This window comes from Rattus rattus, chromosome 1 (genome assembly GCF_011064425.1).
Source record: "Rattus rattus isolate New Zealand chromosome 1, Rrattus_CSIRO_v1, whole genome shotgun sequence".
Taxonomy (NCBI): domain Eukaryota; kingdom Metazoa; phylum Chordata; class Mammalia; order Rodentia; family Muridae; genus Rattus; species Rattus rattus.
The window spans coordinates 34,950,878-34,978,603 of record NC_046154.1 but is presented as its reverse complement, the minus strand read 5'-3'; the positions used below and the strand labels follow the sequence as shown (position 1 = coordinate 34,978,603).

Here is a 27,726-nt window from a genome sequence, read left to right as displayed (position 1 = left end):
ACCCTCCATTATCTAAGCCTAAACTCTCTTAACTAGCTTACATAGTGACAAAAACATTGTTTCACAAGCATACACACACGCACCAATGCAGTGTCTTTGTGTTTTGCCATGAGTTACCATGAGATGTCCTCTAGGGACATCTCTAGATGGAGCTCCCTTAGACAAGAACCCACCTTTCTTTTCCTCTTCCTCCTTTTGCCTGCAAAGCACGAACTAAGTTGTAGGAGTGCCACCAGAACAAAACCGGAGGGGACGGCCGAGTTTTGTTTTTATCAAAGCTTTGCTAAGATTTGTTCATCTTTCCAGAAAAGTCTTATCACCTAAGATACTACCACCATTTCTAATGACCTCCACAATCCAACCTCAAGGTTATATGTTCTTAAAACTTCCGTATGTCTTGCGTATTCAGCTCACCATGTATTGGGTCACCTGTTAGCTGTAATTTAGCATCGCTTTGTGTAGATGTAGGCATTTCATGGATGTTTTAAACATTATACCTGTGTGTGGGTGTTGGGGAGGACATGGCTCAATCCATACATCGTGGAAAAAAGAATCATACAGGTGCGAACGGCCGGTCCTCCAAACGCAAGGGGTCGCTGTGACACCTTTCGGCCGCTCCAGGTCACTCTCGCGTGGCTGCCCCGCCTTGGGCCCCCGGGCAGAGTGGGCGGGCACGACTGCGCCCAGGTCGCGAGGCGCCCTTCGACCAGCAGCGCCCGGGGCGGGAGGGTATAAATGGAGCGGTGGCTGCTTCAGCCGCCTCTCTCCGCCCCGGGTCGCAGTCGCTAGTGCTGCGTTTGGGCTCAGCAAGCCTAAAGCAAAAAAGAGAAAAAGCTTAAAAAAAATTTAAAAAAGCCTCAAAAAACCTTAAAAAAAAGAAAAGAAGAAAAGAAGAGAAAAAAAAGAAAAAGGAAGGAAAAGAAGAAAAAGAACGAGACAGCGACTTGTGCTGGGAGCCCGCGGGGAAGTGACTTTCACAGCTTCCGGCCTGCCTGTCCGTCGGCGTCTGTCTGTCCGTCCTGTGGTGAGCCGTCCCCCAGGCCCGGCCCGCCCCCGCACGCCTCCGCGCCGCGTGGCAGCCCCGCGCCCCGGCTGGCCGCACCACGTGTCCACGCTGCCCTTCGCCGGCACCCGCAAAGATTTGGTTTCCCCCTTCCCGGGCCGCTGTAATTGTAAACCGCCGGGAGCCCGGGGCCTATATTTATCGCAAAACGCGTGTCCCCAAGGCCGCTGTGAGCGCAGCATCTGGCTGTCTCTAGAAAAAATTTTTGCCCCCTCTGCAAGGGGATTCCCTACTTCAATTTTTATCTTTTAAGCTCCAAGCCAGGACAGCTGGAGAGTACAAACTCCAGGAGAGGGCCATATTGTTTTTGAGAGCCTTTTGTCTTGGGGCTTTTGCGGTCCGGTGTAAGTCGTCCCGCACTCCGGTCCCGCCTCGGAGCCTCCCTGCTCCAGCCTCTCCCAGCGTCGCTGGTGCCACCTGTGCGCTGCGGCGCGTGCCACAGCTCTTCGGAGCCCCTTTTGTCCTGCAGTAGGCCCTGCAAGAAGTCCTGGCGGGGCTCGGGGTAGTAGGGGGTGGGGAGATGAACGCTGCGGCCAGCAGCTACCCCATGGCCTCCTTATACGTGGGCGATCTGCACTCCGATGTCACCGAAGCCATGCTGTATGAAAAGTTCAGCCCTGCGGGGCCTGTGCTGTCCATCCGGGTCTGCCGCGATATGATCACCCGCCGCTCTCTGGGTTATGCCTACGTCAACTTCCAGCAGCCAGCTGACGGTGAGTAGGAGCGGTGTGCACACATTCGGGAGATTCCTGGGGACCTTGGGAGTACTGTAGGCGGAGGCCAAACTGCCAGGGCTGGGGAACATACTAAATAGCATGTAGCCAGAGAAACCTGGATGGAAGCAAGAGGTAGAGGTTGAGCCAGGCATGTGGTCATGACCCCGGCTTCAGTCTTCCACCACTTGCTAACCTGATGACCTTGGGCTACTGGGTGGGGGTGGGGTAGAGCAGGGGTTGGAGCCCAAGGAGATTGGAAATCGGGACTTGGCTATTCTAGTGTATATAGCCCACTTCAAGTAGAAGTGGATCTGTTGTAGACCCTGGCATGAATTGGCACTCCTCAATGGATTGAAACAACACCCTCAAAAGTATAGGTTTCAAGACTGCTGGCCCTAACCTAGACTGAACGTTGATTTGAGATGGCTTTAGGGTAGTGGGAAGCAAGGTGAGCGGTTTCCTGCTGTGGTCTTGAGAGGGGAGTACCTAGTGTTGCCAGCTGTTTCTACCAGACCCCCCACCTCCTATCCCTTTGGTGTAAGGGGTTGCTATGCAGTTTTGGTGACTTGCTCAGCTGCATGAAGCTCTAGAGATGTAGAGAATGGTACCCAGGAAGTCTAGGAAGGTGTCACTTGAAACAGTACTGGGCAATTGTCCATCTCACCTGTGCTTGTCAAAAGCCTCTTAAAGGAAAAAGAACTCATCAAGTTGGGGTACCAGGGAGTCTCTTGCCATCCCAATCAGGGGCTGCACATGACTCCAGATTAAAAGGAACCAGCTGTAGAAACTGGGGTAGGGCTGGGACACAGCCATTCTGTAGCAAATGATCTTTAGTCCCTACCCCTGTCTGGCCCCACTCTCAGTGAGACAGAAGCTTCCTTGCCCAAGTTGCAGCTGAGACCAGAGAGGTGGTCTAGTTGAGATGCTAGGTAATTTCTACTATATTGATCAAAGCACTTGGAGCCTAGTCCTGTTTGTCCCCAGGATATAAGGGGGTTGTAATGGAGTCCCTTAACTGTCGCCTGCTTTCTTGACTTCTGAACAAAAGTCATCTCTTAGAAATAACAGAGGCCATTGGTCAGTGTGTCTGCCAACACATACCTCTGTAAGACTTCTCCCTGCTATAAATAAGTTCAGCCTGGTTTGTCAAGCTAAGCTGACTCTGACAGTGTCTGAAATAGATCAGGAGAATTATGTTGGGGTGGGCTCCTTTCCTGCTAATATGATGGAATAGTTTGAGTTTGTAAACTATCTCCTGCAGTCACTTAAAGGCAAGTTCCTACCTGACCCTCCCTGATCTGTCCTGCCATCCGTCTCCCACACATGCCATGGGAAAGGTTGGGTGTAAATCCTCTTGGCTGATTGGACAGTTGAGTTTGCTGAGCAGTTTTAGGGAGCTTTTTCTCTTTTCTCTTGGCAGTGCTAGGGATTAAACGCAGGGTCTCAGCACATTGAGCAACTGACCTTGATACAAAACATATGCTAGGCTTTGTCGTCCCTCCGAAGTACGTGTGGTAGGGTGAGAGGTTTTGTTTTTGAGACAAGGTCTCTATGTAGTCCTGGCTGCCTTGGAGCTCACTATGTGAAGTAGACCAGGCTGGCCTTGAACACAGAGATCCACCTCCCTAGACTTGTCCTATGACGGAACTTTCCTGGGGAAATGCAAGTCTTCAAGACAGGATTTCTTTATGTAGCCTTGGTTGTCCTAGAACCGTCTCTGCCGGTGTGGCTAGCCTATAATTCACAGATGGCCAGCCTCCGCCTCCCAAGTAAGTGCTGGGACTGAAGTATGATACCATGCCAGGAGACTTAGAATTCTGTACAGCACATAGCCAGGGATGACTGAACTTGTGGTGTTTGCCTACTCACCGCACATGGGAGCCCATGACAGACCAAAAATACAAATACCACAAAGTCCAACTTTATGAGTTTTATCAGGGTTACTTGGAGGAGTATGGGTGAGGGGTTGCTTACAGAAAGCTGGGAACCTGGAGCACAGTGCACAGCTGCAGGCCACAACAGATTGGAGAGTGACCTTTCCAGGTGCCTCAGTTGTCTAGATCTCTTCCAGGCCGCTTGGCTCCTTCCTGCTTTTTCCAGGAAGCTGGTCTGGTCCTTAACAGTTTTTACAGTTTTTCTCCTGAGTGTCTTGGCAACCCAGCTTCCTTCCCTCTGAGGGGGCTATCAGCTTTTATTGTAGGGTTGGCCCTAGTGAACCTGATCAGTTTCAGGGACTTCCTGAAGCTAATTAAGTTTTCATGTTCCTGCTTAATAAGGAGCTTTCTTCAGGTTGGGAAGTTTGTACCACAGTGCCACTGGGATTAAGAACCCCATGCCCAGCTGTCTAATTTGACTGACAGTCACCTCAACCAGGCTGACCTAACTTTGTAATCCTTCTGTACTGTGGGTTTAGGCTTGTCACTGCACTCTACCTTAGACCCTGTTTTAATCTTCTCATAGAGGGTGTTTGCTTAGGTCATGACACTGCTTCAGTGAGGTCACTGGTCACATCCTTGTTGCCACCAGCAAAGTGTAGCATTGTGGCATCAGGACTTTTGGTCCTCCTTCCAAGTCTCAGGTGCCTGGTGGGCTTCCTTGGGCAGTCAAGGAACGACCCAACCAGCTAGAAGGAAAGAGTAGCTAAATTCTTAGGATTCCAAAGATTTCCAATTAAACCTTTGAAACACCTAGGCACCTCTGGGTCACAGGCCTGAGCCCTCGGATAAAGGTGTGGCAGTTTATCCTACTTTAAGTTTTGTTTGGTTTTCAGTATAAAAATAGACAAGGCGTGGTGGCACATGCCTTTAATCCCAGAACTCCAGGCAGTAGCAGACAGCTCTTGAGTTCAAGGCCAACCTGGTCTAAATATAGGTTCTAGGACAGTTGGGGCTATATAGAGACCCTGTCTGGAAAGTAACAGTAAGGATTTAAAAAAAAATGGATGGGGTCTAGTTTTCGATGCATTAACTAGGAACATGAGCTTAGTCCATGATGAGAGCCTTGGTTCCCTGAGGCCATCTTGATACTTCAGAGATCTTTCTGGCATGGCAACAAGTCCTCTTAGTTGACTGGCATTCTTAATGAATGAGTGTTCCTCCTTGACAGCTGAGAGAGCCTTGGACACCATGAACTTTGATGTGATTAAGGGGAAGCCAATCCGGATCATGTGGTCTCAGAGGGACCCCTCTTTGAGGAAGTCTGGTGTGGGAAATGTCTTCATCAAGAACCTGGACAAGTCTATAGACAACAAGGCACTGTATGACACTTTCTCTGCCTTCGGAAACATCCTGTCCTGTAAGGTAAGCGTCCACCAAGGACTGTTGGCCGAATGGGAGTAACTGCTCCATCTTGAAAACAAGATAAATGCTATGACTGGGTGTGGTTTGTTCTCAAGGCTGCTGATAGGAGCTATCTAGGGAGTTCAAGGCCAGCCTGGGGATAGCATCAAAGGGAGGGTACCTTAGAATTCGTGACAATTGGGTGTGATAACTTTCCTACCACTGGGGGTGTTTTGGCTTGGTTTTAGTGTTAGCATTTTGGTGACCTGTGGTTTCATTATGGCATTTCACACATATGTATCTTGATCATGTCATTCCCCAATTCTTAGCCTACTCCCCATAACCCCATCCTAATTCTCGACTAACCCACTGCTATCTTTGTGTGTGTGACCCAGTGTATTTCATTAGGGTTGTTTATACGACCCCTTCCCCCATTGCTATGTAAAGCCCCTGGGGTCTAGTGAGCTTTACCCACAGCCCTCTCTACTCTCACCAAGGTGCCTAGTGTGGCCTTGAACTTATGGCTGCCCCTAGTCTCCCGAGTAGCAGTTAACTCACCCACTAAGCTGGATCCCACTCTGGAAATGGAATTATCACAGAAGAGCATGTGGGGAATCTCAGCCACAGGTTTTTTGTTTTGGGTTTTCGAGACAGGGTTTCTTTGTGTAGCCTTGGTTGTCTAGAACCATCTCTGTAGATGTGGCTAACCTATAATAACTCACAGGTGGCCTGCCTCTGCCTCCCGAGTGCTGGGATTAGAGTATGACACCGGGCCAGGTGACTTAGAGCTCTGTATGGCATATAGCCAAGGATAGCTGAACTTCTGGTGTTCGCTAAGATTACAGCTGTGTGCTGCTGCCTTGTATGGTACAGGGTGAGCCTGGGGCTTACGTTCCAGGCAAGCAGTCTGCCAGATGAACTCCAGCTACTTACTTACTTGTAAGGTGTTTTGTGTGCTTTTATGTTACCAACTGTTGAAAGCTTGAACAGTTTCCATTTGGGATTGGGGTCAGCAGCCCCTTGTTTCTGGGAACTACTCAGCCATCTTAGAGGCATTGGTTAACTCTAACCTTCACACGGTGGCTGCTGACACACTCAGGACTTGACTTAATCCTTTTGTGCACTTGGAAAGCACTTTTCTGAGCACCTTGGTTTGTACCTGATCTTTCCTAGATTTGGTTTTTCCCTGTTTTCTATGCTGTGATTGAACCCTTTGCAGTGCTCGAATACTGAGCTAGCCTCCAGTCCTGCCCCCTCTTTCATTAAGTTTTTATCTATGAACAAGTTGTATCTGGGTGTTGCCTGTGGATCCCAGGGAATGAGCTTGGGCTGTAGGCTTGGAGACAAAGACTTTTACTCATTGGACCTTCTTTCCCTTAAACCCCCGCCCACCCCCATGCACACTTTGAGCATCATCTTACTGGGCTGGCCTCAGATGGCATGTTGTGTGGGTGAGTGACCGTGAAGATGATCAAGGTTCCCCATCCCAAGTGCTGGTATTATTTTTTAAATAAAGGAGTACTTGGGGGGAAAAAGGAAATTTCCTGGGCTAGGCAGGAAATTCATTTGGTAACGTGTTTGCTGCACGGGAAAGGATCTGAGTTACATTTCCTAGAATCCTTGTTAAAAACTGGGCAGGGGACCATCCACCCATGAATGCATGATACCAGTGTTGCAAAGGCAGAAATGTCAGTCTGGAGGGAACCTGTATCCAAAAAACCCCCTGAGGCTCACCTTGCTAGCACAGAGACACAATGTGGGCCAGAAATAGACTAATCATGGCAGCCCTTGGAAAGCAGGGTACTTGGTTTGCTGGGTCCTGTGAGGTCCGTTCCCCCGTACATCTGGCCAGTGGCACCCAGGTGACCTGCCTCTTCTTCAACAGGTGGTTTGTGATGAGAATGGCTCTAAGGGTTATGCCTTTGTCCACTTCGAGACCCAAGAGGCTGCCGACAAGGCCATCGAGAAGATGAATGGCATGCTCCTCAATGACCGCAAAGTGTGAGTGTCCCAGTCTGGAGCGACAGCCATCGCATGAGCCAGCCATGGCCCCACCTCGGTATTAACTGGCACACACAAGGCGGCTACTGGTTCTCTCGGCCCAAGTGTGGCCTGCTCCTACCTCTCCACTCCAGGGCTGGTGAGTCTCCCTGCCCGAGCCATGGCAGCCCTTTTGACTTGCCACAGTCGGCTCCCTGCCGAGCCATGGCCTGCCTGCTGCCTCTCCCTTAAGGCATTCATCTGGGTTTTGTGAGCATCGGCAAGTGGGGCTGGCTAGAAGACAGCTCTGAGCCCACTCTGAGCAGGGGTCTTGGCCAGCGGCAGAGTGGAGAGGCCCTGGGCTGACCAGGAGCTGGATGTTAGTTATAACCTCAGCTTTCCTTCGACTCATTCCTGCCCGTGGGGCTCTTGCTAGTTTTTGGCACCAAATTGCCCTCTAGTCTTTCCTCCGAGCTGTGACATTTCACTATCCGTTGTTTAATTGGCAGACCGTGAAAAAAAGCTCATCCCTTTTCAGACACGATTATGACATCTTGTCATTACTGTGGGGTTGGGGACAGCCATGGGTATTTTTTTTTTTTTTTTTTTTTTGCATTTTGTACTATTGCATTTTGGCTATTACAAGCAACAATCATTTCTGTCCTTTGGGGTGTGGAATAGGCAGGGCTTCGTGTATGTCTGTGTCGGGTGTGTGGACATATTTTACTGTCAAGGTTACCGAATGATAAGCAAAGGTCACCTGATTGCGGCCGTCCCGCTGCTGGACTTAACCACTGTTAACAGTTTGGTTTATATCCTTCCAGACGTTTTCTATGCATTTACATAGATGCACAGAAATGAACGTTTTAAAAACATGGTCTTCAGGTTTCTTCACGAAGGCAGTGTGATGTGGTAGGAGAGGCCCTGGTCTGAACCGGGAGCCCTGGGGCTGGTCCCTGCCAGACAGCCCCTGTCTTTCTTTTTCTGCTGGGGACTTGGGGCGTCTGAGCTTGTTCTCGTGGTGGATGGGGTCCTTGTGTGTGTTAACCTCTCCTGCCGGCCTTTAATCTGCATTCCTGGAAAACCGCGTTTCGTTCCTTCTGCGTGATCACCGTTCTTCGTGGTTTCTTTGTAGGTTCGTGGGCAGATTCAAGTCTCGCAAAGAGCGGGAAGCCGAGCTTGGAGCCAAGGCCAAGGAATTCACCAATGTTTATATCAAAAACTTTGGAGAAGAGGTGGATGATGAGAATCTGAGGGAGCTATTCAGCCAGTTTGGTAAGTTGAGGCCTGGAGCCCACATGCCCACTCTTGTACTGACCACACCAGACCTAATCTGTTTTCCCTTCGGCAAGGACACTAACCTCAGGGGGTGGAGGGTGAACATAAAGTCCAGGCCTTTTTCTCTTGGCTTCATCTCAGCTTTTTCCTTTGTAAGGTTATCCCAGAAGCTTGGTGGGTTTTTAGACCAGATTTGGTACCTCTTTCTGTCTCAGACCCATCTGGGCTCATCTGGAGATTTGTTCCAGCTGAGTTAGGAGCTAGAAGTCCTCGTGACCTGTGGCAGACGTCACTAACTGTTCTGTCCTTTGGTGATAGGTAAGACCTTAAGTGTCAAGGTGATGAGAGACTCCACTGGGAAGTCCAAAGGCTTTGGCTTTGTGAGCTATGAGAAACACGAGGATGCCAATAAGGTAAGAGCGCTGTGAGGGTCGAGAAGAAACTGTGGGCGGTACCTAGTGCAAAGTAGAGTAGCTAGAGGGGGCTCGGTGGGTGTGCAGCTCTGCCCAGCATCCAGTTAATGATCTGTTAACTGTCAGTCCAGATACTGATGGAAGATTGGGGCAGGTGGTTGTTCCCATTCTTGGGTAGGGAAACTGAATCCTTTAGGTAGGGCAATGTGCTGGACCCTTAACCTACAGAGGGACCTGAAAAGTTGAGCGTTTATCAGATCATCAGTCAAGACTCACCAGCCCTTGCCTAATTTTTATACAGATACCGTGTTTAGAGACCACCACTCCCCACCACTGTACACACTCCCTTTACACCCTCTGCACTCAAATCTTTCCCAGGCATGCTGCTTGGTGCCGGTCTGGGGACAGGCAGTGCAATAGTAGAGCAGAGGAAATCCAGACGGGTCGTTTCCATCTGTCCTGGGGCCTGTCTCTACAACTCTGCCACACTCCTTGAGAATGAAGGTGTTTTTGAAGATGCTGAAGCTAGGGGTGGGAATTAAGGGAAAAAAATATATGTCTGGATCAGTAATGACCAGTAACTTGTTTAGATACTAACTCCACTTCCCTCCTGAGTGTGGGGTTATAGTGTAGCAGACTTCAGTGTCCAAACAGTCCAGCGAGAAGCGTTTCCTTGGTGTGCTGGGCTCTGCTACAGAAGATGGCCAAGTCTCTGTGTCACATGTGTCTTCAATTAAAGACGTAAATCTTCTCTCTCAGGCTGTGGAAGAAATGAATGGAAAAGAAATGAGTGGGAAATCCATATTTGTAGGCCGTGCTCAGAAAAAAGTAGAACGTCAGGCGGAGTTAAAACGGAAATTCGAGCAGCTGAAGCAGGAGAGGATTAGTCGTTACCAGGTGAGGCGGGCTGCCTTCTCCAGGGTGTGGGTGTGGTGTCCCAGTGGTGCTGTAGACTTCTGTGGGAAGGGGCACTTATTCCTCTGCAAAGTCAGGTTTAAAGGCTGGCACCTGCCAAAGCATTGCCGGGTGGGGCTGGTGATTCGGGCCTCTGTTCTGAAAGTGTCCACGCACTGCTCTTGGCTGTGTGGGTTCATTTCCCTAAGATGCCCCTTTAGGCGTAGCAGCTGAAAGAGCCCTGTAGGACGAGTGGTTGGCCAGAGCGCGTATGGGAAAGGAATGTGTCTGTATACATGGCTTTAGGGCAGGAGTTTCTCACCATGGGCTATCACCGTGGGCTAATGTCAGAGTCCTGCAGGGGTGGGGGCGTTTGTCCTGATTTGAGACAGTTTACTATTTAACTTGGGGTAGCCTGGGGGAAATCCCTGCCTTAGGCTGACCTAGATCTCTAGCAACCCTCCTTCCTCAAAACGGGTTAGAGCCCCAACTCTGGAGCCTCAGGTTTTGTTTTTTAAGGTAGGGTCTTGCTCTGTAGCCTAGGCTGGCCTCAAACAATAGTCCCTTGCCTTGGCCTCCTGAGTACAAGAAGGGTCACGGGCAAGAATTGTTTTTGGTTGGTAGGATGGTTTTTGGGTTTGTTGTGTAGCTCTATCTGGCCCGGAACTCACTCTGTAGATCAGGCTGGCCTCAAACTCACAGAGATCCACCTGTCTCTGCCTCCCAAGTGCTGGGATTAAAGGCATACACCAACCACTGCCTGACTACAGGCCAGAGTTGTAACTTGACAGGCCCCCAAGTGTGTTGGGAAGTAACTGTATAGAGATGTATTTAACAGTAATCCCCTCTCCAGGGAGTGAATCTCTACATTAAGAACTTGGATGACACCATTGACGATGAGAAGTTAAGGAAAGAGTTCTCACCCTTTGGATCAATCACCAGTGCAAAGGTAATAACGTGTGCTAGCATGGGTTTGGAAACAGTTTTCTGTCGTTGGGTCAGTGGCGTTAGTTAATTGTGTTGGTGGTCCAGAGTACAATGTTGTAGCATGTTCCTCCTTGCTTCAGATATCTGGAGGTTTGTGATGTATGTGTTGTCTACTTGCACTGGGGCTTGGAGTCTGGCCCAGTTCCTTCTGTTCCCCACAGCACTCAAATCTTTCCCAGGCCTGCTTGCTTGGTGCTGGTCTGGGGACAGGCAGTGCTATAGTAGAGCAGAGGAAATCCAGACGGGTCGTTTCCATCTGTCCTGGGGCCTGTCCCTACAACTCTGCCACACTTCCCCCCTTGAGAACAAGGTTTTAAAGGTTTAGTGGGCCTTTGACAGGAAAGTTTGGCTGGACAGCCGAGATGATGCGGGCATGGTCTGCAGCGGGACCTTAGCCCTTGGGGAGTGACACTGGTCGAGGTAGTGGCCTGACACTGCTTACTGCTTGGTGGAGCACCCAGCAGCTACCACAAGGCCTTTAAGTAGTGAAAAGGGTTGGGTGGCCAGGTAGGGTTTGGCCTTCTGTGTAAGGTGTTGGTATTGGTATGGGTTTTTCATTGGTTGTATTTTCATACAGGGTCTTGCTATGTAGTCCTGGGTGATTAGAACTCACTATGTAAACCAGGCTGGCCCAAAAACTCAGATCTGCTTGCCTCCTGGATGGCTGGCAAGATGGTGTGTGCCACTATGCCCTGCTTGCTGTGGGGTGTTTTATTTAAACCTTTTGGGGTGCTGGCAAAAGAACCCTCCTTGCTTCAGGTATCTGGAGAAGGTTTGTGATGGGGGGTGGACAAGCCCTGACAAACTTCCTGATTCCTCTTGGTGTCACCCACTTAACTGGCCCTGTTGGTGTATGCCTCTGCAAAGCCATATACCTTTAAAGACCAGGCAGATGACAGGGCACTGTTCCATGGGTAGACTGTTGACCTAGTAACACACTGACCTTGGAGGATTAAAGAGGCCAACACACAAGGCACAGGAAAGCAGTAAAGGGAAAGATGTTAGAGGCTGGCTCTGCAGAGACTGTGATGTATTCAGAGTTAGTTACTGAGTGTGGGAACCAGGGCTCAGGGCTAGTAAGACTGATTAGACTGTTTTGCTGCCTCCCAGTGACATCCAGTCTCTTTCCATAGGTGATGCTAGAAGACGGGAGAAGCAAAGGGTTTGGCTTTGTCTGTTTCTCCTCTCCTGAAGAGGCAACCAAAGCGGTCACGGAGATGAACGGACGCATTGTGGGCTCCAAGCCTCTGTACGTCGCCCTGGCCCAGAGGAAGGAGGAGCGGAAGGCTCACCTGACTAACCAGTATATGCAGCGTGTGGCGGGAATGAGAGCGCTCCCTGCCAACGCCATCTTAAATCAGTTCCAGCCTGCAGCTGGTGGCTACTTTGTGCCGGCAGTGCCGCAGGTAGGTCTGCTAGGCAATCGCAGCAAAATACAACCAATGAGGGAGGGGTGTTTGGGGGCTAGTGTTGAAGTAAGAGAGATGGATTAACTAATAACCTGTGGTCATTTATATTACACCGCCAATGAGGTGGAATAACTGTCCATTGACCAGTCCTTCCAGTTTTGAGTAGATAGAGTACTAGGTTAATCACCCAAATAATTGACCCAGTGTCCAGGGTCTTAAGACTTGGGTTCTTTCCCCCCTACAGGCCCAGGGAAGACCTCCATATTACACGCCTAATCAATTAGCGCAAATGAGGCCTAATCCACGCTGGCAGCAAGGCGGGAGACCTCAAGGTAGGTAGCAGGAAGCGGAGCCTTGCTCCTCAGCCTATGCCTGTCCAGTAGTCCCCGGCTTCTGCAGCCCAGCACCTGGTCCGTCCTGGCCGGTCCGTGCTGAGTGCCCTTGTCTCTTCACCAGGCTTCCAAGGAATGCCAAGTGCCCTGCGGCAATCTGGGCCTCGTCCAGCTCTTCGGCATCTGGCTCCAACTGGTAATGCTCCGGCCTCTCGTGGCCTTCCTACTACCGCTCAGAGAGTCGGTGAGCAAACTGGCCTGTAGGAGCATGGCCGGGGAGGGGGGGTCCAGATGACTGGCTCTGCTCTGCCCTGGCTTGGTCAGTCTGGGTCTCGTTTTTCCTGCATCCTTAGCTGTGTGCTTAGGTAGTCGCTTCTGCCTTCAGGAGCAGTGGCTGTGGGTCCTGGTGTGTTGGTCACTCTGAACACTGCTCAGCGGGTGTCCTGTGAACGGTCACCCAGAAGTACTCTGTCTGGATGGATATACAGGCACCACGCTGTTGAGGGTGGAGGGGCGAGGACTCTCATTCTAAATGTGCAGACGTCTGTGGTGTCCTATGGCCCTGTGAGGGACATGTGTGGTCATGTGCTGGAGTTCTTCCATGGACGTGGCCAGTTGGGCATCTGCTGTCAACACTGATGTGCATTTGCTGGTCTGTTGTAGGGTCTGAGTGCCCGGACCGCTTGGCTATGGACTTTGGTGGGGCTGGTGCCGCCCAGCAAGGGCTGACTGACAGCTGCCAGTCTGGAGGTGGTATTGGGTGCACACAGAAGGGGGAAAGCTGGGATTTTGACGGGCCTTTGCCCAGGCTGATGCGCTTTAATTACACTTGTTCTCTCCACAAGGCGTCCCTACGGCTGTGCCAAACCTTGCACCTCGCGCTACAGTTGCTGCTGCTGCTCCCAGGGCTGTGGCTCCATACAAGTATGCCTCCAATGTCCGCAGCCCTCACCCTGCCATTCAGCCGCTGCAGGTGAGGCACAACAGAGCTGTGAACTGCGAAGGGATTTGTCCTATTTCTGCTCTGTTTTAAAGATGCCATGTTTTTTGATTCCTCTTAAGTGTTAACAGGTTCTTATGATGACACCTGTGCACGCTCAGCTCTTGCCTCTGGGTTACCTTCACATCCGGTGACCTAATTGATCCTTGGCTGTTTTACAGGCAGTTGGTAACCTCTAGCCTTCTCTTCAGGCTAGGGACTGACGGCTCAGCGGGCAGCCCGTTAAAGGCTCAAGCTCAGACTTGGATCCCCTGAACCCATATGAAAAGGGGTGGGGAAGTGGGCAGTGTGCTGTGTAGGCATGGAGACCTGAGTTCAGGTCCCAAGCACACATGTAAGAGTTGGCAATGTGGGGCCAGAGACAGACGACAGGTCCTTGGATTTGCAGACTGGCCAGGAGAGCCAGAGTAGTGAATTCTAGGTTCCACAAGAGACCGAGTCTTAGAGAAGAAAATGGAGTGTTAGAGAAGACACCTGACAGTCCTCTGGCCTACGTCTGTGCACATGCCCCATACACACACATAACACAGAAAAGGCTGGACAGGGTGAGAAATCTAAACAGGAATCCCTGAGGCGAACCTGGCCTGGCCTACTGGGCAGATTCCAGACCAGGGAGGGAGATGACTTCCTTAAGAAAGGTTAGTGGTGGTGGTGCCTGAGGAACCAGGCCCCCGCGTTGACCTCCCCTACATAGTCAAATATACACAACACCCAACAGAAAGCTTCCCAGAATGTTCAGAGGTTAAGGTGCCTAAGCTGTGACCTGAAGCATAGCCAGTTTCAGAGCTTGGTGGCAGTTTGCTATGACTGGGCCTCACCTGCCCAGACAACTTCAGGAGTAGAAGCTGCTTTGAATTATTCTTAATATAGTTAAGTCTTCCTTCTCATTCTCTCCAGTGGGGGTTTCTTGTAACTTGGTGCTAATTCACCTGTAACACCTTTTTATGGTTCTAGCAACACTGTTGCATATATTAATGATCCTCAAATAATTGCTAATATATTAAAAATACCTAGACCAAGCCCCAGTCCGGTTGAATTTAGGCCAGGATATTATTAGCATATCCCAGAATCCGGGTGCTGGGTCAGTAGAGACAAAAGGATTAGGAGGTAAAGGTCAGCACCTACTGAGTTCAAGGCCAGCCTGGGCTCGGAGAAGGGTACACAGAAAACCCAAACATCCTGTACCGGGGATAATGAAGTATGTTTAGGGATGTTTTGATTCTCACTCTTTGGCTCCTGCCTCCGTATGTACTGACAATAACGTTAAGGGAGGCATTGAAGAGAAGTGCATACATATGTGAAATACGCACGTGCTTGTAATCCCAGCCCTTGGCAGCAAGGGGATCAAGGCCAGCCAAGACTAACATGAAAATCACAAATTATGTCTCCGGGGGCCTGGTTTTGACGGCAGGGCCTTGTGTTGTGAGGCAGGTTTGCTGGTCAGCACCTTGACTTCCCCTTCCAGTAGCTTACAGTGCACAGCTAGCCAGCTTTGTCTTTGAGCACAGGACTGCCACCTCCGCTCCTTTTCACATAGTCTTCCTTAGTGCTAACCCACTGCCTCTCCTGGTTCACAGGCCCCTCAGCCTGCAGTCCATGTCCAGGGTCAAGAGCCCCTGACTGCCTCCATGCTGGCTGCAGCGCCTCCCCAGGAGCAGAAGCAGATGCTGGGTAAGTTCCATGCTTGGGAAGATGTCAGTCAGTTGGTGCTCACTGGGATTGGACACTTTTATGATGGCAACTCTTCTCCCCGCAGGGGAGCGTTTGTTCCCACTTATTCAAACAATGCATTCAAACCTGGCTGGAAAAATTACAGGGATGCTGCTAGAAATCGACAACTCTGAGCTGCTCCACATGCTGGAGTCCCCCGAGTCCCTCCGTTCCAAGGTGAGCTGCCTTTCAAGACCCTGTGACATCACGGTTTAGCTTCGGGGAATGAGCTTGGGGGCCGTCCAGAGAGAAAGGTCTGTGGCCCCCGTGAATGCTCGTGTCTGATTTGAGCTACTGCTAAAGTTGTTGAAGAGATAGCACCAGGAGGAGCCTGCCCAGGGGATCCTCTACTCATTCACCACGTCTGTGTGCCAGGAGAGACAAGTGGGTCACTGAGCACCTGGGGTGGCTCCCCTCACAGTCTCTGAACATCTGGGCGTCTTCCACAGGTGGATGAAGCTGTGGCAGTCCTGCAGGCTCATCATGCCAAGAAAGAAGCTGCCCAGAAGGTGGGCACTGTTGCTGCTGCTACCTCTTAAACAAGAAGTATGTTGACAGTTGACATTTTCTGCCTCTCTGGTGTTTCACATAGGGCCTTACTTAGCCTATGCCCCAGGATGATTCACTCAGCCTTCAAGATGCTGGGGGGCTACGTCCATGACAGTGTCTGTAATCCCAGCTGCCCACATGGGGGAGGCAGAGCCCTAGTACCCAGTTGCTCAGTCTGAGCAACCTAGAAGCGCCTGATCACGTGCCTTGGCCACCACATAGAAATGAATAATCTCCTGGCCTGACATATAGTGGCAGTCACATCATAGGACCTACCTGCATCTATGCATATCTTATACCTTGCTAGCTTGGCCCGAGGTGGGTGAGATTGTCCTGCTAAGCTGGGAGAGCAGTGTGCAGAGGGGTATTGGTATTGGTCTTGTTGGAGGACGGGTACCTGAGAGGTGATGGACAGTTGAGGTCAGGGCGGGATGGGGGCAGCTGGTGCTGATGGAGCAGACGTTGGCTCTTCTAGCGGGCTGCTTATTTGTGTTGGTGCTGCTCTCTTTCAGGAGTCAAAAGCCAAATAACCCCTCACGGCATTCAGCTGAGGTCTGAAGACTTCCTAGTTTGTCTGTGGACCTCCTTCAAGAACCAAGTTACAAATTCAACAGGTCATTTTGTATCAAAGGTCAATTATGAAGCACCTAGAATTTTTCAATTATAAGAATATATTCTCTGGGTTCTGTTGTGGCCCAGATGATAACTTTTTTTTCTATTATGAGTTCTGTTTTTTTCCCCTCTCCCAGAAATTGGTTTTGATGTACCCAAGACTTAAGTTTCTCAATAAAGGAAATAAAATCTCCAAGTCTGGCTTTTTTTTTTTTTTTTTTTTTATGTGTTGCCAATCAGTTTCATTCTATCTATATCTTGGGCTTCTTTGCTAGAACTGCTGTTAGTATTAAATGAATTTACTTTTTCCTTCTTTTTAGGAGGATTGGGTTAGCAAGCATGCAGTAAGTTAATGTGTCACTGGGGTGGAGCTCGCCTGGCATGTGCCAGGCCCTGGGCTCATGGCTGACACCTATGGTCCTAGCTGAGTCAGCAGGAGCTACAGGACAGTGAGACCCAGTGAGTTTGAAGCCAGCTCAGCCCAAGCCTGAGCTGTTTTATTATACATTAAGACTAGGCTAAAAAATGAGCCTGAACTGAGCCATCAGAATGCTCTGCACACCATGACAGTATACTTGAATGTAGAATGCTCAAACAAGCAAAGTCTAGGCCCCGCGGGATTGCTGCAAACCCTAGGGTTCTACTAGTCAAAGCCTCCACTCTCTTCCTGGAGTAAAGTTTGTCTCCTGCAGTTACCTGCTCACGTCAGCAAGTGCAACAAGGCTTCAGCTCTGGGAAAATGCTCAGAAGTCCTCTGATAATCAGAATCTAGTGCTGGCCACGGTCAGCTGCCTTCTGTCTTAACAGCCAAGCCTGCCTCCAGGCTATGGGTAGGTTCCCTTAAGAGTCCTCTTTAAGTAACTGGTCCAAAAGCCCAAACTGGAGGCCTTTCCAAGTGTATGTGGGTACTCATGGGTCCAAAGGCTGTAGGAGCTGGAAGCTGGAGTTAGGGGCAGTTGAGGATTCTGACTCTGGCCCTCTGTCCTGAGGCTGTAGCTAAGTTGCTAGCCTAGTCTTAATGTGTAATAAAACAGCTCTAATATTTCTAGACACATTGAAACCACCTTAACTCCAGAGGATCTGAGACCTGCCATCGGGCACCTTCACTGGTGTGTACATAGAGTTTAAAGATGGGGGTTGGTAGAGAATCACCCCGCCCTTGATTGACCTCTGTCAGTCCAGTAGTACACACAGGCTACAAGCTGTTGGAAAGCAGGGATGTGTTGGGTGGGGTGCTTTGTAAAGGTGGTCAGGGTTCGGTTGCACTTCTACAAAGCAGGTTTTACTGAGCAAGAAGTTGCAGTTGTAGGACTGTCTGACCTTCTGGAGCCTCCAAGGGTAGCATTTGTTTTCCCAGCTTCCAAGGCTCATGCCACTCGCACATGGCCCAAAGGTCTTCAAACCCAGCAGTGGATAGTTGAGTCTAACGGAAAGTCTCTGAACCTGAGATTGGCGGCCTTCTGCCTGCCTACAACCCCCAGCAGTTTTGGGCACTTGTCACTGACTCCTGTAAGCTCAGCACTGAGATCTCTCTTCAGTCTGTGTAGCAGCTGCTCTAACTACTGAGCTTCCCCAGAGAACAGTTGAATATTCTTGTCTCCCTGGCCAGCATTTTCTTGTCATTTTGCCGTGCTGACATTGAACTCTTAGGCGTATAGTTTCCTTACTGTACACACGGAATCTGGCTTTCGTATACACTTGTGTATATACCTGTATACATACATGTCCATAAAGGAGTTAAGACTCACTCAGCACTAGTTGAGAACTTTTTTTTTTTTTTCTTTTTTTCGGAGCTGGGGACCGAACCCAGGGCCTTGTGCTTGCTAGGCAAGCGCTCTACCACTGAGCTAAATCCCCAACCCCAGTTGAGAACTTTTAAATTTAATTTTTTTTAAATTTTATTGTTACTTTCACTGACTGAGTCACCCTGGCTGGCTTCAAACTCTGCCTCTTCCTGAGTTCTAGGATCAAAGGTGTGGGCAATGAAGCCTGATTTTAATATATTTCCTGAGAACAAGTACAAAGCTCAGTACAGGCATAATCCTCCGAGACATGTATGTTCCGACTTTAGTGGGTTTTCTTTCCTAGCTGAGGGTTCACCAGCATAGGCACACCATTTGCTGCATCTCTGTTCCCCTTCATTTGAAGCTGTTTCCCAGGTTTCCATTGTCCTGGGTTTTTTTGTTTTGTTTTTGTTATTCTTTTAAAGATTTATTTATTATATATCGGTACACTTCAGACACACCAGAAGAGGGCATCAGATATCATTACAGATGGTTGTGAGCCACCATGTGGTTGCTGGGAATTGAACTCAGGACCTCTGGAAGAGCAGTCAGTGCTCTTAACCGCTGAGCTGTCTTTCCCACCCCTATCCTGGTTTTGTAAGGAAACAGGCTGTGTGTGAGGCTTAAACTGTGAGCTCAAGCAGGCAGGTAACTCCCTCATGACTGTGTCTAAGACGGCATGCTCTGACGGGAACACCACAGACACCACAGAAATGGCCCAGTTTGTGTCGTTTGAGGAAGTGCATGGAGTGGACTCTGAAATATCTGCCGTCACTTGGTCAAGGCAAAGTAATCGGGCTTCATTTTTGAGATTTTTTTTTCCTCCCAGAGTCTCACTGTTGTAACCTTGGAACTTGAGATTCTCCTGTCTCAGCCTGTCTGAATGCTGAGATCACAAGGCCTACGTCATTATGTTTGGCTTTTCATTTTGTTATTGATATTGAGAGCATCTCACCCGCTTGCCCTGGCTGTCCTGGAACTCACTCTGTAGATCAGGCCAGCCTTGAACTCACAGATCCTGGGTGCTGAGATTAAAGGCATGTGCTATTACTGCCCCACCTTTTCATTTATTTTTTTAAAGGCTAACTTGCATCCACTGGTAAAACCAGGCTAGAGAGCTGGCCCAGGGGTTCAGAGTACTCATTGCACCTGGACCTGGGTTTAATTCCCAGCACCCACATGGTGGGTCACATGTTCTGTAATTTCACATCTAGGTTGTCTCATACCTTCTGACCTGTGGCACCAGTAACACAGGTGGTATGCAGACAGACGGGCAGGCAAAACGTCTATCCACACACTTGAAAGTTCTAAAGGTTGAAAACCATGCCAAGAATTCTACATGAAATTGCTCCTTTCTCTAGCTTGTGCTAGACCTGCCTGTTTTCCATTGCTGAAACAAAGTCCCGGACAGGAGTGACTGGGGAGGGAGGGGTCTCTGTTTCTCACTGCAGGGAAGGTATGTTAACAGTGCAGGCGCATCTGATGGGCAGAACCAGGGGCAGCCATTACCTCAAAGGCCACCCCTAGTGACTCTGTATGGCTGAATCCTCATACACTAAAGATAACAGTGCCGTTAGCTGGGGTGTCTTAACCATGCAAACCACAATAACTGATCCTGGTAAATCCTTGGGTTTTGTTTTCTTTCCTTTCTTGTTTTTTTTTTTTTTAATATTTTTTAATATTCTTTTCAAACTTTCATTTATGTAGCAGCTTCTGGAATTCAATCAACATCAGGTCTTGGCTTCCTTGTCTTTTCCTAGTCCATGGGTAGGCGGACCATCATTGACTCAGCCAGGGCCCTGGGCATGGCCTTGTAGGCAGTGTCTGTCACAATGCACACTTAGAGGTATGGTTTAGCCAGAACTCCTCCCCTGAGAAGCTCCCCATACCAAGTGGAATAGGATTCTAGTAGTTACCCAGTGAGTTTATCAGGCTTCCTTACAGAGCACATGATGGGTTACTGACAGGAAGTGTCCTCAGACAGCCACAATGGAGAAACGTACCAAGAACGGACCGATGGTTTCCCCGCAGCCATCGAGCCATCGAGATGGAATGTCCCCCTCCCCTCCAATGACCTTCTCCAACGTGTATACTCTAGGACTTCCTGAGACCCTCAGTGCACAAGCCACATGCAATTAGGGCAGAATTGCATACAAGTGGTGTGTGTGTGTGTGTGTGTGTGTGTGTGTGTGTGTGTGTGTGTGTGTGTGAATCTCGATGAAGTTACCATTGCAATGAATAATCTTCCAATCCCCTCCAGATTGAAGGTGATTGGTTCTTATAGCTGATCTGATAAATCAGATGAAGGTCGTAAAGCATCCTACAGCAGTCTTCGAGGTAAATTCCTAGAATTACTGGGTCAAATTTTACTGTAAAGACACAGGCTACAGTGGCGCATGCTTTTAATCCTAGAACTCTAGAGGCAGAGGCAGGTGGAACACCAAGTCTGAAACCAGCTTGGTCTACATAGTGAGTTCCAAGACAGCCAGGGATACATAAAGCCTGTCTCAAATAAAAAGATTTATTCTTAATTATCTGTGCTGTGTGTATACACATCAGTGAGCATGGGTTCCTGAGGAGGCCAGAAGAGGGTGTCCAAGCCTCCAGAGCTGGAGTTTTATGCAGTTGCTTTATTTTGCTTTTGGTACTCACTGTTAGATTCATTGATCTCAAACTAGCAAGAATCCTCCTGCCTCAGCCGCTCAAGTATTTTAGGTGTGTGTGGTGGTTTGAACAGATTTGACCCCAAAGACTCGAGTTTGAATGCCCATGGGGAATGGCACTATTAGGAGCTGTGGCCTTTTGGAGTAGGTGTGGCCTTGGAGGAAGTGCGTCACTGTGGGGGAGGGCTTTGAAGTCTCCTATGCTCAAGCCCCTCCCAGTGTAGAGTCCAGTTTCCTCTTTGCTGTCTTTGGATCAAGATGTAGAACTCTTGGCTCCTCCAGCACCATGTCTGCCTGTGTGCTGCCGTGCTTCCATGATGATAATGGACTGAACCTCTGAAACTGTAAGCCAACCCCAAGTAAATGTTTTCCTTTATATGAGTTACCTTGGTCACGGTGTCTCTTCATAGTAGTAAAACCCTACCTAAGGCAATATGCCGCCACCATCTTTCAAATTAAAATTTTATTTTAATATGTGTGTGTGTGTGTGTCTGTCTGTCTGTCTGTCTGTCTGTCTGTCTGTAAAAGCAGGTGCAGGTGCCTCCACAGGCCAGTGGTGCTGGGGTTCCAGCCGAGCCATCTGCTGGATGCCGAGAATCAAACCCCATCCTCAGGAAGAACGTCATGTCCTTTTACCTGCTGAGCCATCTCTCCAGCCCCTTTCCAACCTAAGTTTCCGCCCCCTGTTGGAGCTGGGCACTGAAGCCAACAGGCGTGCTGTGTGCACAGAGGCCCACCAGCTGAGCCAAACGTTTAACCCTCGATCCTGCGTGTCTAGGTATTAAATACTGTGAGGTGTGAGGCACACAGCCATTTCTCTTGGCTTATCAGGATGTGGTTTTTATTTTTTACTTTGCTTATAATGTAATTTTTGCTGTGTAAAAACTTATTTTTAATGCAATGAAACTTTTTGGGGGGGGTTGGTTGTTTTGAGGTAGGGTTTCTCTTGTAGCCCTGGCTGTCCTAGAACTCACTCTGTAGATCAGGCTGGCCTCAGAGATCTGCCTGCCTCTGCCTCTCAAGTGCTGAGATAAAAGTCGTGAGCCAATGCCAGCTTGTAGTTAAATTTTGTTATCATTTTTTAAGACCTCACTGTGTAGCCTTGGATGGCCTTGAACTCACAGAGATCTGCCTGCCTCTGTCTGCAGAGTGCTGAGATTACAGCCCAGGCTGGTCAGAAACTCACTATGGAGCAGAGAATAACCTTGAATTCCTGATTATCCCACCTCTATCTCCTAATTTCTGGGTCTACAATTATCTGCCTCCATTCCTGGTTTTGTGTTTTAGTTGGTTGTTTTTTAAGGCAGCGTCAAGCTCTGTAGTTAGGCCAAAGATTATGACATACTGTGCAGTTTTCCAAGGAGCCTCTAGAGGGCAGTACTACTCCGCTGAGAGCCTCTGTCCTGTCCCATACCTTCCACAGCTATGTTGAACTCTCTCAGTTGAGTCCTCCACGCCTTCCTGCTCTTGTCCAGCTCTCTGTCTGCCTGTGGTCTTCAGTGGCTCCTACACAGGCCCTTTAGACTTCTCGGAACAAAGCCCTCGGCCCTCCTTCATCCTTCCTTCCTTCCCACTTCCTGTTTTAGCAGACACTACCACCTAGCCAGGGGGCCGCTCCTGGTCTTGGGGCTTGTTCTTGGCATTCGTCTGGGCCCAGATGGCTCTTCACTTCCCACCCTTACCACACAATCCTCCGAGGCACTCTTTCTGCCTCCAGGATGGCCTCTGCCTCTTGGTAGTTTGGTCAGAAGCATCTTTCTGTTGTTGCTTACACAGGCCCTTCCTCTGTAGCTCTGGCTAGCCCGGAACTCACAATATAGCCCAGGCCGACTTTGAATTTGCTGGCCTTCCTCTACTCCCCGAGTCTTGGGATTATAGGCAAGTGCTGTCAGGCCTGGACAGATCATCTCCCCCTCAATTTTAATTTTAATTCTTTTAAAATATTTTTTCAGCTGGGTTGTGGTGGTGCATGCCTTTAATCCGAGCACTCAGGAGGCAGAGGCAGGAGGATCTCTGAGTCTGAGAGAATTCAAAGATAGTCAGAACTACACAGAAAAACCATGTCTCAAGAGACCAGAAAATTGGGCTGGAGAGATGGCTCAGTGGTTAAGAGCACTGACTGCTCTCCCAGAGGTCCTGAGTTCAATTCCCAGCAACCACATGGTGGCTCACAACCATCTGTAAAGAGATCCGATGCCCTCTTCTGGTGTGTCTGAAGACAGCGACAGTGTATTCATAAAAAAATAAACAAATCTTTTTATAAAACGAGAAAATTAAAAATATATTTGTTATTAATGTGTATGTGCATATATGTGCGCATGTATGTCCATGTATGTGCGCATGTGTGTGCACGTGTGTGTGTGTGATGAGTCCTGATGCTTATGTTGAGGTCAGAGCACAACTCTGGAGTTGGTCCTTTCTTGTCACCTTTGTTTGGGTGCCAGGACAGAACTCAGGTCACCCGGCTTGCTCAGCAAGTCTTTTATCCTCTGAGCCATCTGGTCAGACCTCCACGTCTTAAATTCACTTTCTTTTAGTTGTTGAGACAGTCTCGTGTAGCCCAGACTCACTATGTAGCTGAGAATGGTCTCACAGTCGATCTGATCCTCCAGCTTCCTGAGGCCAGAGAAAGATGGCTGGTGGCTTCCGCAGCATCTCTCACAGAACAGGAAGCTCAATGTTTCCCCCAGACTGCCTGGGTAGCAAGCTCTGGGAGCTGCCCATCCCCCCTCCTCCAGTGCTGAGGTCACAGGCGTGTGGCTGACTTTGTGCATGGGGGCTGGAGATTCAAATTCCAGTCCTCGTGCTTGCAATGGGAAAGCCCTAGGCTCTCTTCTCTACAGTCACCACGTGGGTGACTCTTTCCCACTAGGTTATGAGTTTCCCCAGGGTTGCAACCTTAACAGGCCATTACCACATGGCTAGTATTTTGCTAAATAAATGAGAAGAGAAGCCAGTGTTAAAAGATCAAAACAACCCTCATTAACCTGGTTCACCTGTGAGGAGGGACCAGGTACCACATCTATGAGGCTAATGCGTCTCAGAGGCTGAGCCAACCTTCAGTGGGCTGTCAAACACCGGCTGGGGCCTGGGAACCAGTTCAGGTGTCCCCTCCGTCCCATGAGCAGCTGTGCCTAGCCACTGGCTGTCCCAGACATGGGCTGCCACAACCTGTCTTGGGCCAAGAAGGGCTCCAGGCTAGTTTTGGTTGTTTGTTTTTGATAAATAAACTTTGGTTTTTGTAATGACCTCTAGCCCTGTCCCCCCTGCTGCTGCTGAGACCTTAAGGAGACATCCAAGAGCTCAGTGCAGGAAGGTTGAAATCAAAAGTAGGCAGGAGCACCTCTGTTCTCCTGCTACCAGGCTGGCCAGGCCAGTTTCTGCTCTCACACATGGGTGCCGGGTCTCAGGGGTGTCTATAGTCAGTTTCACACTGCGTCCTCTCCTCATTCACCCACTGACCCACACCAGCAATCTTCTCCAGGGTATCCAGGGCCCTTCTGTTGCCAGGCCCTATTTGGAACGGTTGAAACATACACAAGCCAGATTTGGTTCCTATGCTACCCTCCCAAGTCCTGCCTGGAAATAGTCTACGGTAGGCTGGCCTCATCCTCTCTACACCTGATTTTGGCCAACCATGCCCCTCATGGAATTTCATGTGTGTAGAGGCTGAGCCTCGGCAGTCACCAGGAAACCCCGCCCCCACCAGCTGCACCTGCTACAGCGTCTGTTTTGAAATCTAGAACCATGGGTGAGGCTGTTGCTCTCAGGATGTGCTCTCACTTGGGGTCATGCTCAGGATAAACCTGGAGGCGAGGAGAGAAACCTGCTGCCCCTGACCTGGCAGGGACTTGGTTTTTGTTTTGTTTTGTTTTGTTTTGAGACAGGGTTTCACTGTGTAACCTTTGGCTGTCCTGGAACTTGCTGTGTAGCTGGCCTCGAACTCAGGGATCTTCTTGCCTCTGCCTCTTGAGTGCTGGGATTAAAGGTGTGGGCCACACCACCTGGCTCAACCTGGCTCCTTAAAACAGTGTCTTTGTTGTGGCTGGTCAGTTACAGTGGTCAGGTCGGGCAGCTGTGATGCCAGCCACTGTGGGCTCAGGTGAGGTCGAGAGAGGGTGAGTATGAAGGCCTCGGCCCTAGCTGACTCCAGGGTGACATGTGGCAGGCTAGACCAAGGCCCCCAGGAGAAAGGGTCGAACAGCCCCGTAAAACAAGGGTGAAAATGAACTTTGTCCCGGGGCTTCCCTGATTATCCTGGGAAGGCAGGACTAAGAGACTGGGGTTGTTCAGTGGCTTCTCCACTGGTTTCTTTGTGACCTTCATATTCTAAAGCCTCCCGAGCCTAAGAGGTGAGGCACCTGCCTTGTGTTGTCACCAGCTGTCATCTGCAGAGTCTACTGTAACTCTGCTTGTGCCAGATGCTTGGGGGGGAGGGTGCAGCGCTGGCCTCAGGGTTCCTGGTCTTGTAGCCAACCTTAAGACCATGCCCAATGGGTCCAGGGCACCTGCTGCCCACTGAGGAGCCCGCCTTGTGGAGAGGAAGTAGAAATCAAGGCAAGACTGTTGCCGGAATTTCTTTTTAAAATTCAAAACTATTTAATATCTTACAATTTCCGAGTCCATTGTGAATGGATCAAATCACCAGCACGGTACAGTTCCACCCTATCTTTGTAAGCTACCCACAAATCCTGTGTTTGGGAATATATATATTTATGCAATGCAGGAGGGCCACACGTTAGGACCACACCCGCCATCTCTTCACCAGAGACCCCAGTGCTACAGCTTGGTCCTTCGCATAGGCAGGCAAGGTGCAGGGGCACCCCTCACTCTGACATAGTTTGGGGTAACTATAACTGTGTTGTCAGTAAAGCAGCAGAGGGGACATCCTGGGAGAAGGCCGGCATTTCTAGGAAGGAGGGCCAGGGCCACACTGCCAAGTCCATTTAGAATGAGATACCATTTACTTCCTGCACCTTCCCAGGCAGTGGCTGCTGAGTGTTCTGGGAACACATCTGGGCCTCGGTGACAGCAGCCGGGCTCAGTGACAGCAGCTGGGCTCTGCTCTGCTCTAAACCTGCGCTCTCTGCCTCTCTTATGTGAACTGTAAGGAGTTTCCCTGGTGGATCCCCACTTTCCTGCACCTGGACACGGGAACAGCGCTGTACCCCACTGACATCCAGATGTGCTGTGCTGCAGTTGTGATGCCATGAGGGTGGGTCCCCCACACAAAATGGTCCCACAGTGTCCTGTGGTACTTTCTTATCACCCTCAGGGGCCTTCAGCGATGGTCGCTTTTGCTTCTAACGCGTAACCTGAGTGGTCAGAGATCACCAGACAACCAGATGGACACCCAGGCGCTAAACATCTCTCTTCTCTAAGACCTTTTCAGTTGTCATCTGTGGCTGTCTGAGCCCTAGGAGGCTGTGACTGACAGGCATTTGCCTCTCTGTGGAAGGAAGTCTCAAGGTCGCCCTGGGTTCCTGCCCAGCACTGTGGCAGTACAGAGGCCAAATACTCATTACACACACACACACACACACACACACACACACACACACACGCATACACACATAGACAACACATACACACACACATGCACACACACACACATATACACGCACATACACACACATACACACACGCATACATACACATAGACAACACATACACATACGCACACACATGCACACACACATACACACATATACACATATACACGCACATATACACACATACACACATGCATACACACATACACACACATGCACCCACATGCACACACACACACACTCGAGAGAGAGAGCTGGGGAAGCAGCAAGTCTCCTGGTTGGAAGAACCTTTGGAACAACAACAGGAACCACTGTTCCCAAGGAAAAGGACGTCCCCACAGCCTGTGTATTTGAGGCTTGGTCCCAGGCACAGTGCTGGCGGCAGCTGCCGTGAAGGAAGTGGTTTCTGGTCATAGGGGATGCACTATTGAAGGAGAGACTGGGATCGGTCTGCTCTTTTTCTTTTCTTCCGCTTCTGGTCCACCCTGAGATTGATTGGCTTTGTCCACCATGCCCTTTGCCACAATTTGTTGCCTCACCACCAGCCAAAAGCCATGGGGCCACCTAACCACAGACTGTTGAAACCATCAGTCAAAATAAACCGGTGTCAAATGGATTCTCTCCGGTGTTTTGTTAGAATAACAGAAAGACAACTCATGTTACAGATGGGGCACTTAGGCTTGGATAAGAAAGGTAATTCGTCCAGACACTAAGAAAGTCAGTATCCTGACATTCAGGCTAATGCCTTGTGCGATCCCAGCCAGCCTGTGTTTGAGGCCCAAAGTTTTTTTTGTTTTTTTTTAAGGTTTACTAAAAAAAAAAAAAGGTTTACTTTTATTTTTATGTATGTGAGTGTTTTGCTTGCATGTATGTCTGTGCACATACATGCAGGGGCCACTGGAAGCCAGAAGAGGGCACTGGATCCTCTGGAACTGAAGTCATAGACAGTTGTGAGCTGCCGTGTGGGTGCTGGGAATCAAATCCTGGTCCTCTGGAAGAGCAGCCAGTGCTCTTAAGTGTTGAACCATCCCTCCGGCCCCTGGAAGCTTGAAGCTTTTGGGGAATTCAGTATCTTCCAGATATTCTGGGCCCATTCTTTGTGTACATGGAAGGGTTGCCTTCTCTGGCCTCACACAGGAAACCCTCCCAGGCCGGGGAGGGGGTGAGCTGCTGCCTGTGGCAAGGCCCCAGCCTCACTCTGGCTCCTAGTCCTGCCCTCCCTGGGGCCCAACTAGGGGTGAAGAATACGAACTCCATAGAAGTGCATCCCTGGGCACCTGGGTGGGTCCACCTCCGCTGGGTGTGTCTCTAGATGGGGATGAGTCCAGGACCTGCTCTTAATGACACCGTTTGGGCAGCTGGACTCTGTTCCCGCAGGTAAATTACAGGCTTAGCAAGTCAGAAATCAAATAAACGCTCCAGCTCCCAGCGGCTGCCCCAAGGAGAGCAGTGGTTTCTGAGCCTCCCCACCCAACGCAGCCTAATTACCACCTGTCAGTCCCCTGG

At 49.8% G+C, this 27,726-nt stretch overlaps 1 protein-coding gene and 2 non-coding genes across 4 annotated transcripts; all 3 read left to right on the top strand.

The window, feature by feature from the left end:
- Positions 1-670: 670 nt before the first annotated feature.
- Positions 671-16,417, top strand: Pabpc4 (poly(A) binding protein cytoplasmic 4). 2 transcript variants are annotated; one of them, XM_032898640.1, is made up of 15 exons: positions 671-1,776; positions 4,885-5,078; positions 6,943-7,058; positions 8,173-8,312; positions 8,634-8,728; positions 9,488-9,625; positions 10,476-10,571; positions 11,743-12,015; positions 12,263-12,350; positions 12,475-12,594; positions 13,196-13,323; positions 14,928-15,021; positions 15,107-15,237; positions 15,510-15,569; positions 16,122-16,417. In XM_032898640.1, the coding sequence occupies exons 1-15, from the start codon at positions 1,584-1,586 to the stop codon at positions 16,137-16,139; spliced, it is 1,884 nt and encodes a 627-aa protein (XP_032754531.1). In that variant the 5' UTR covers positions 671-1,583; the 3' UTR covers positions 16,140-16,417. The 2 variants fall into 2 exon arrangements, with proteins under 2 accessions (XP_032754531.1, XP_032754522.1); XM_032898631.1 differs by lacking the exons at positions 14,928-15,021; positions 15,107-15,237; positions 15,510-15,569; positions 16,122-16,417 and adding an exon at positions 13,014-13,100 and having other exon boundaries at positions 13,196-13,398.
- Positions 9,088-9,219, top strand: LOC116890482. The gene has a single exon (XR_004386670.1). It is a non-coding gene; the product is annotated as a small nucleolar RNA SNORA55 (small nucleolar RNA).
- LOC116890481 lies at positions 10,770-10,902 on the top strand. The gene has a single exon (XR_004386669.1). It is a non-coding gene; the product is annotated as a small nucleolar RNA SNORA55 (small nucleolar RNA).
- Positions 16,418-27,726: the final 11,309 nt, after the last annotated feature.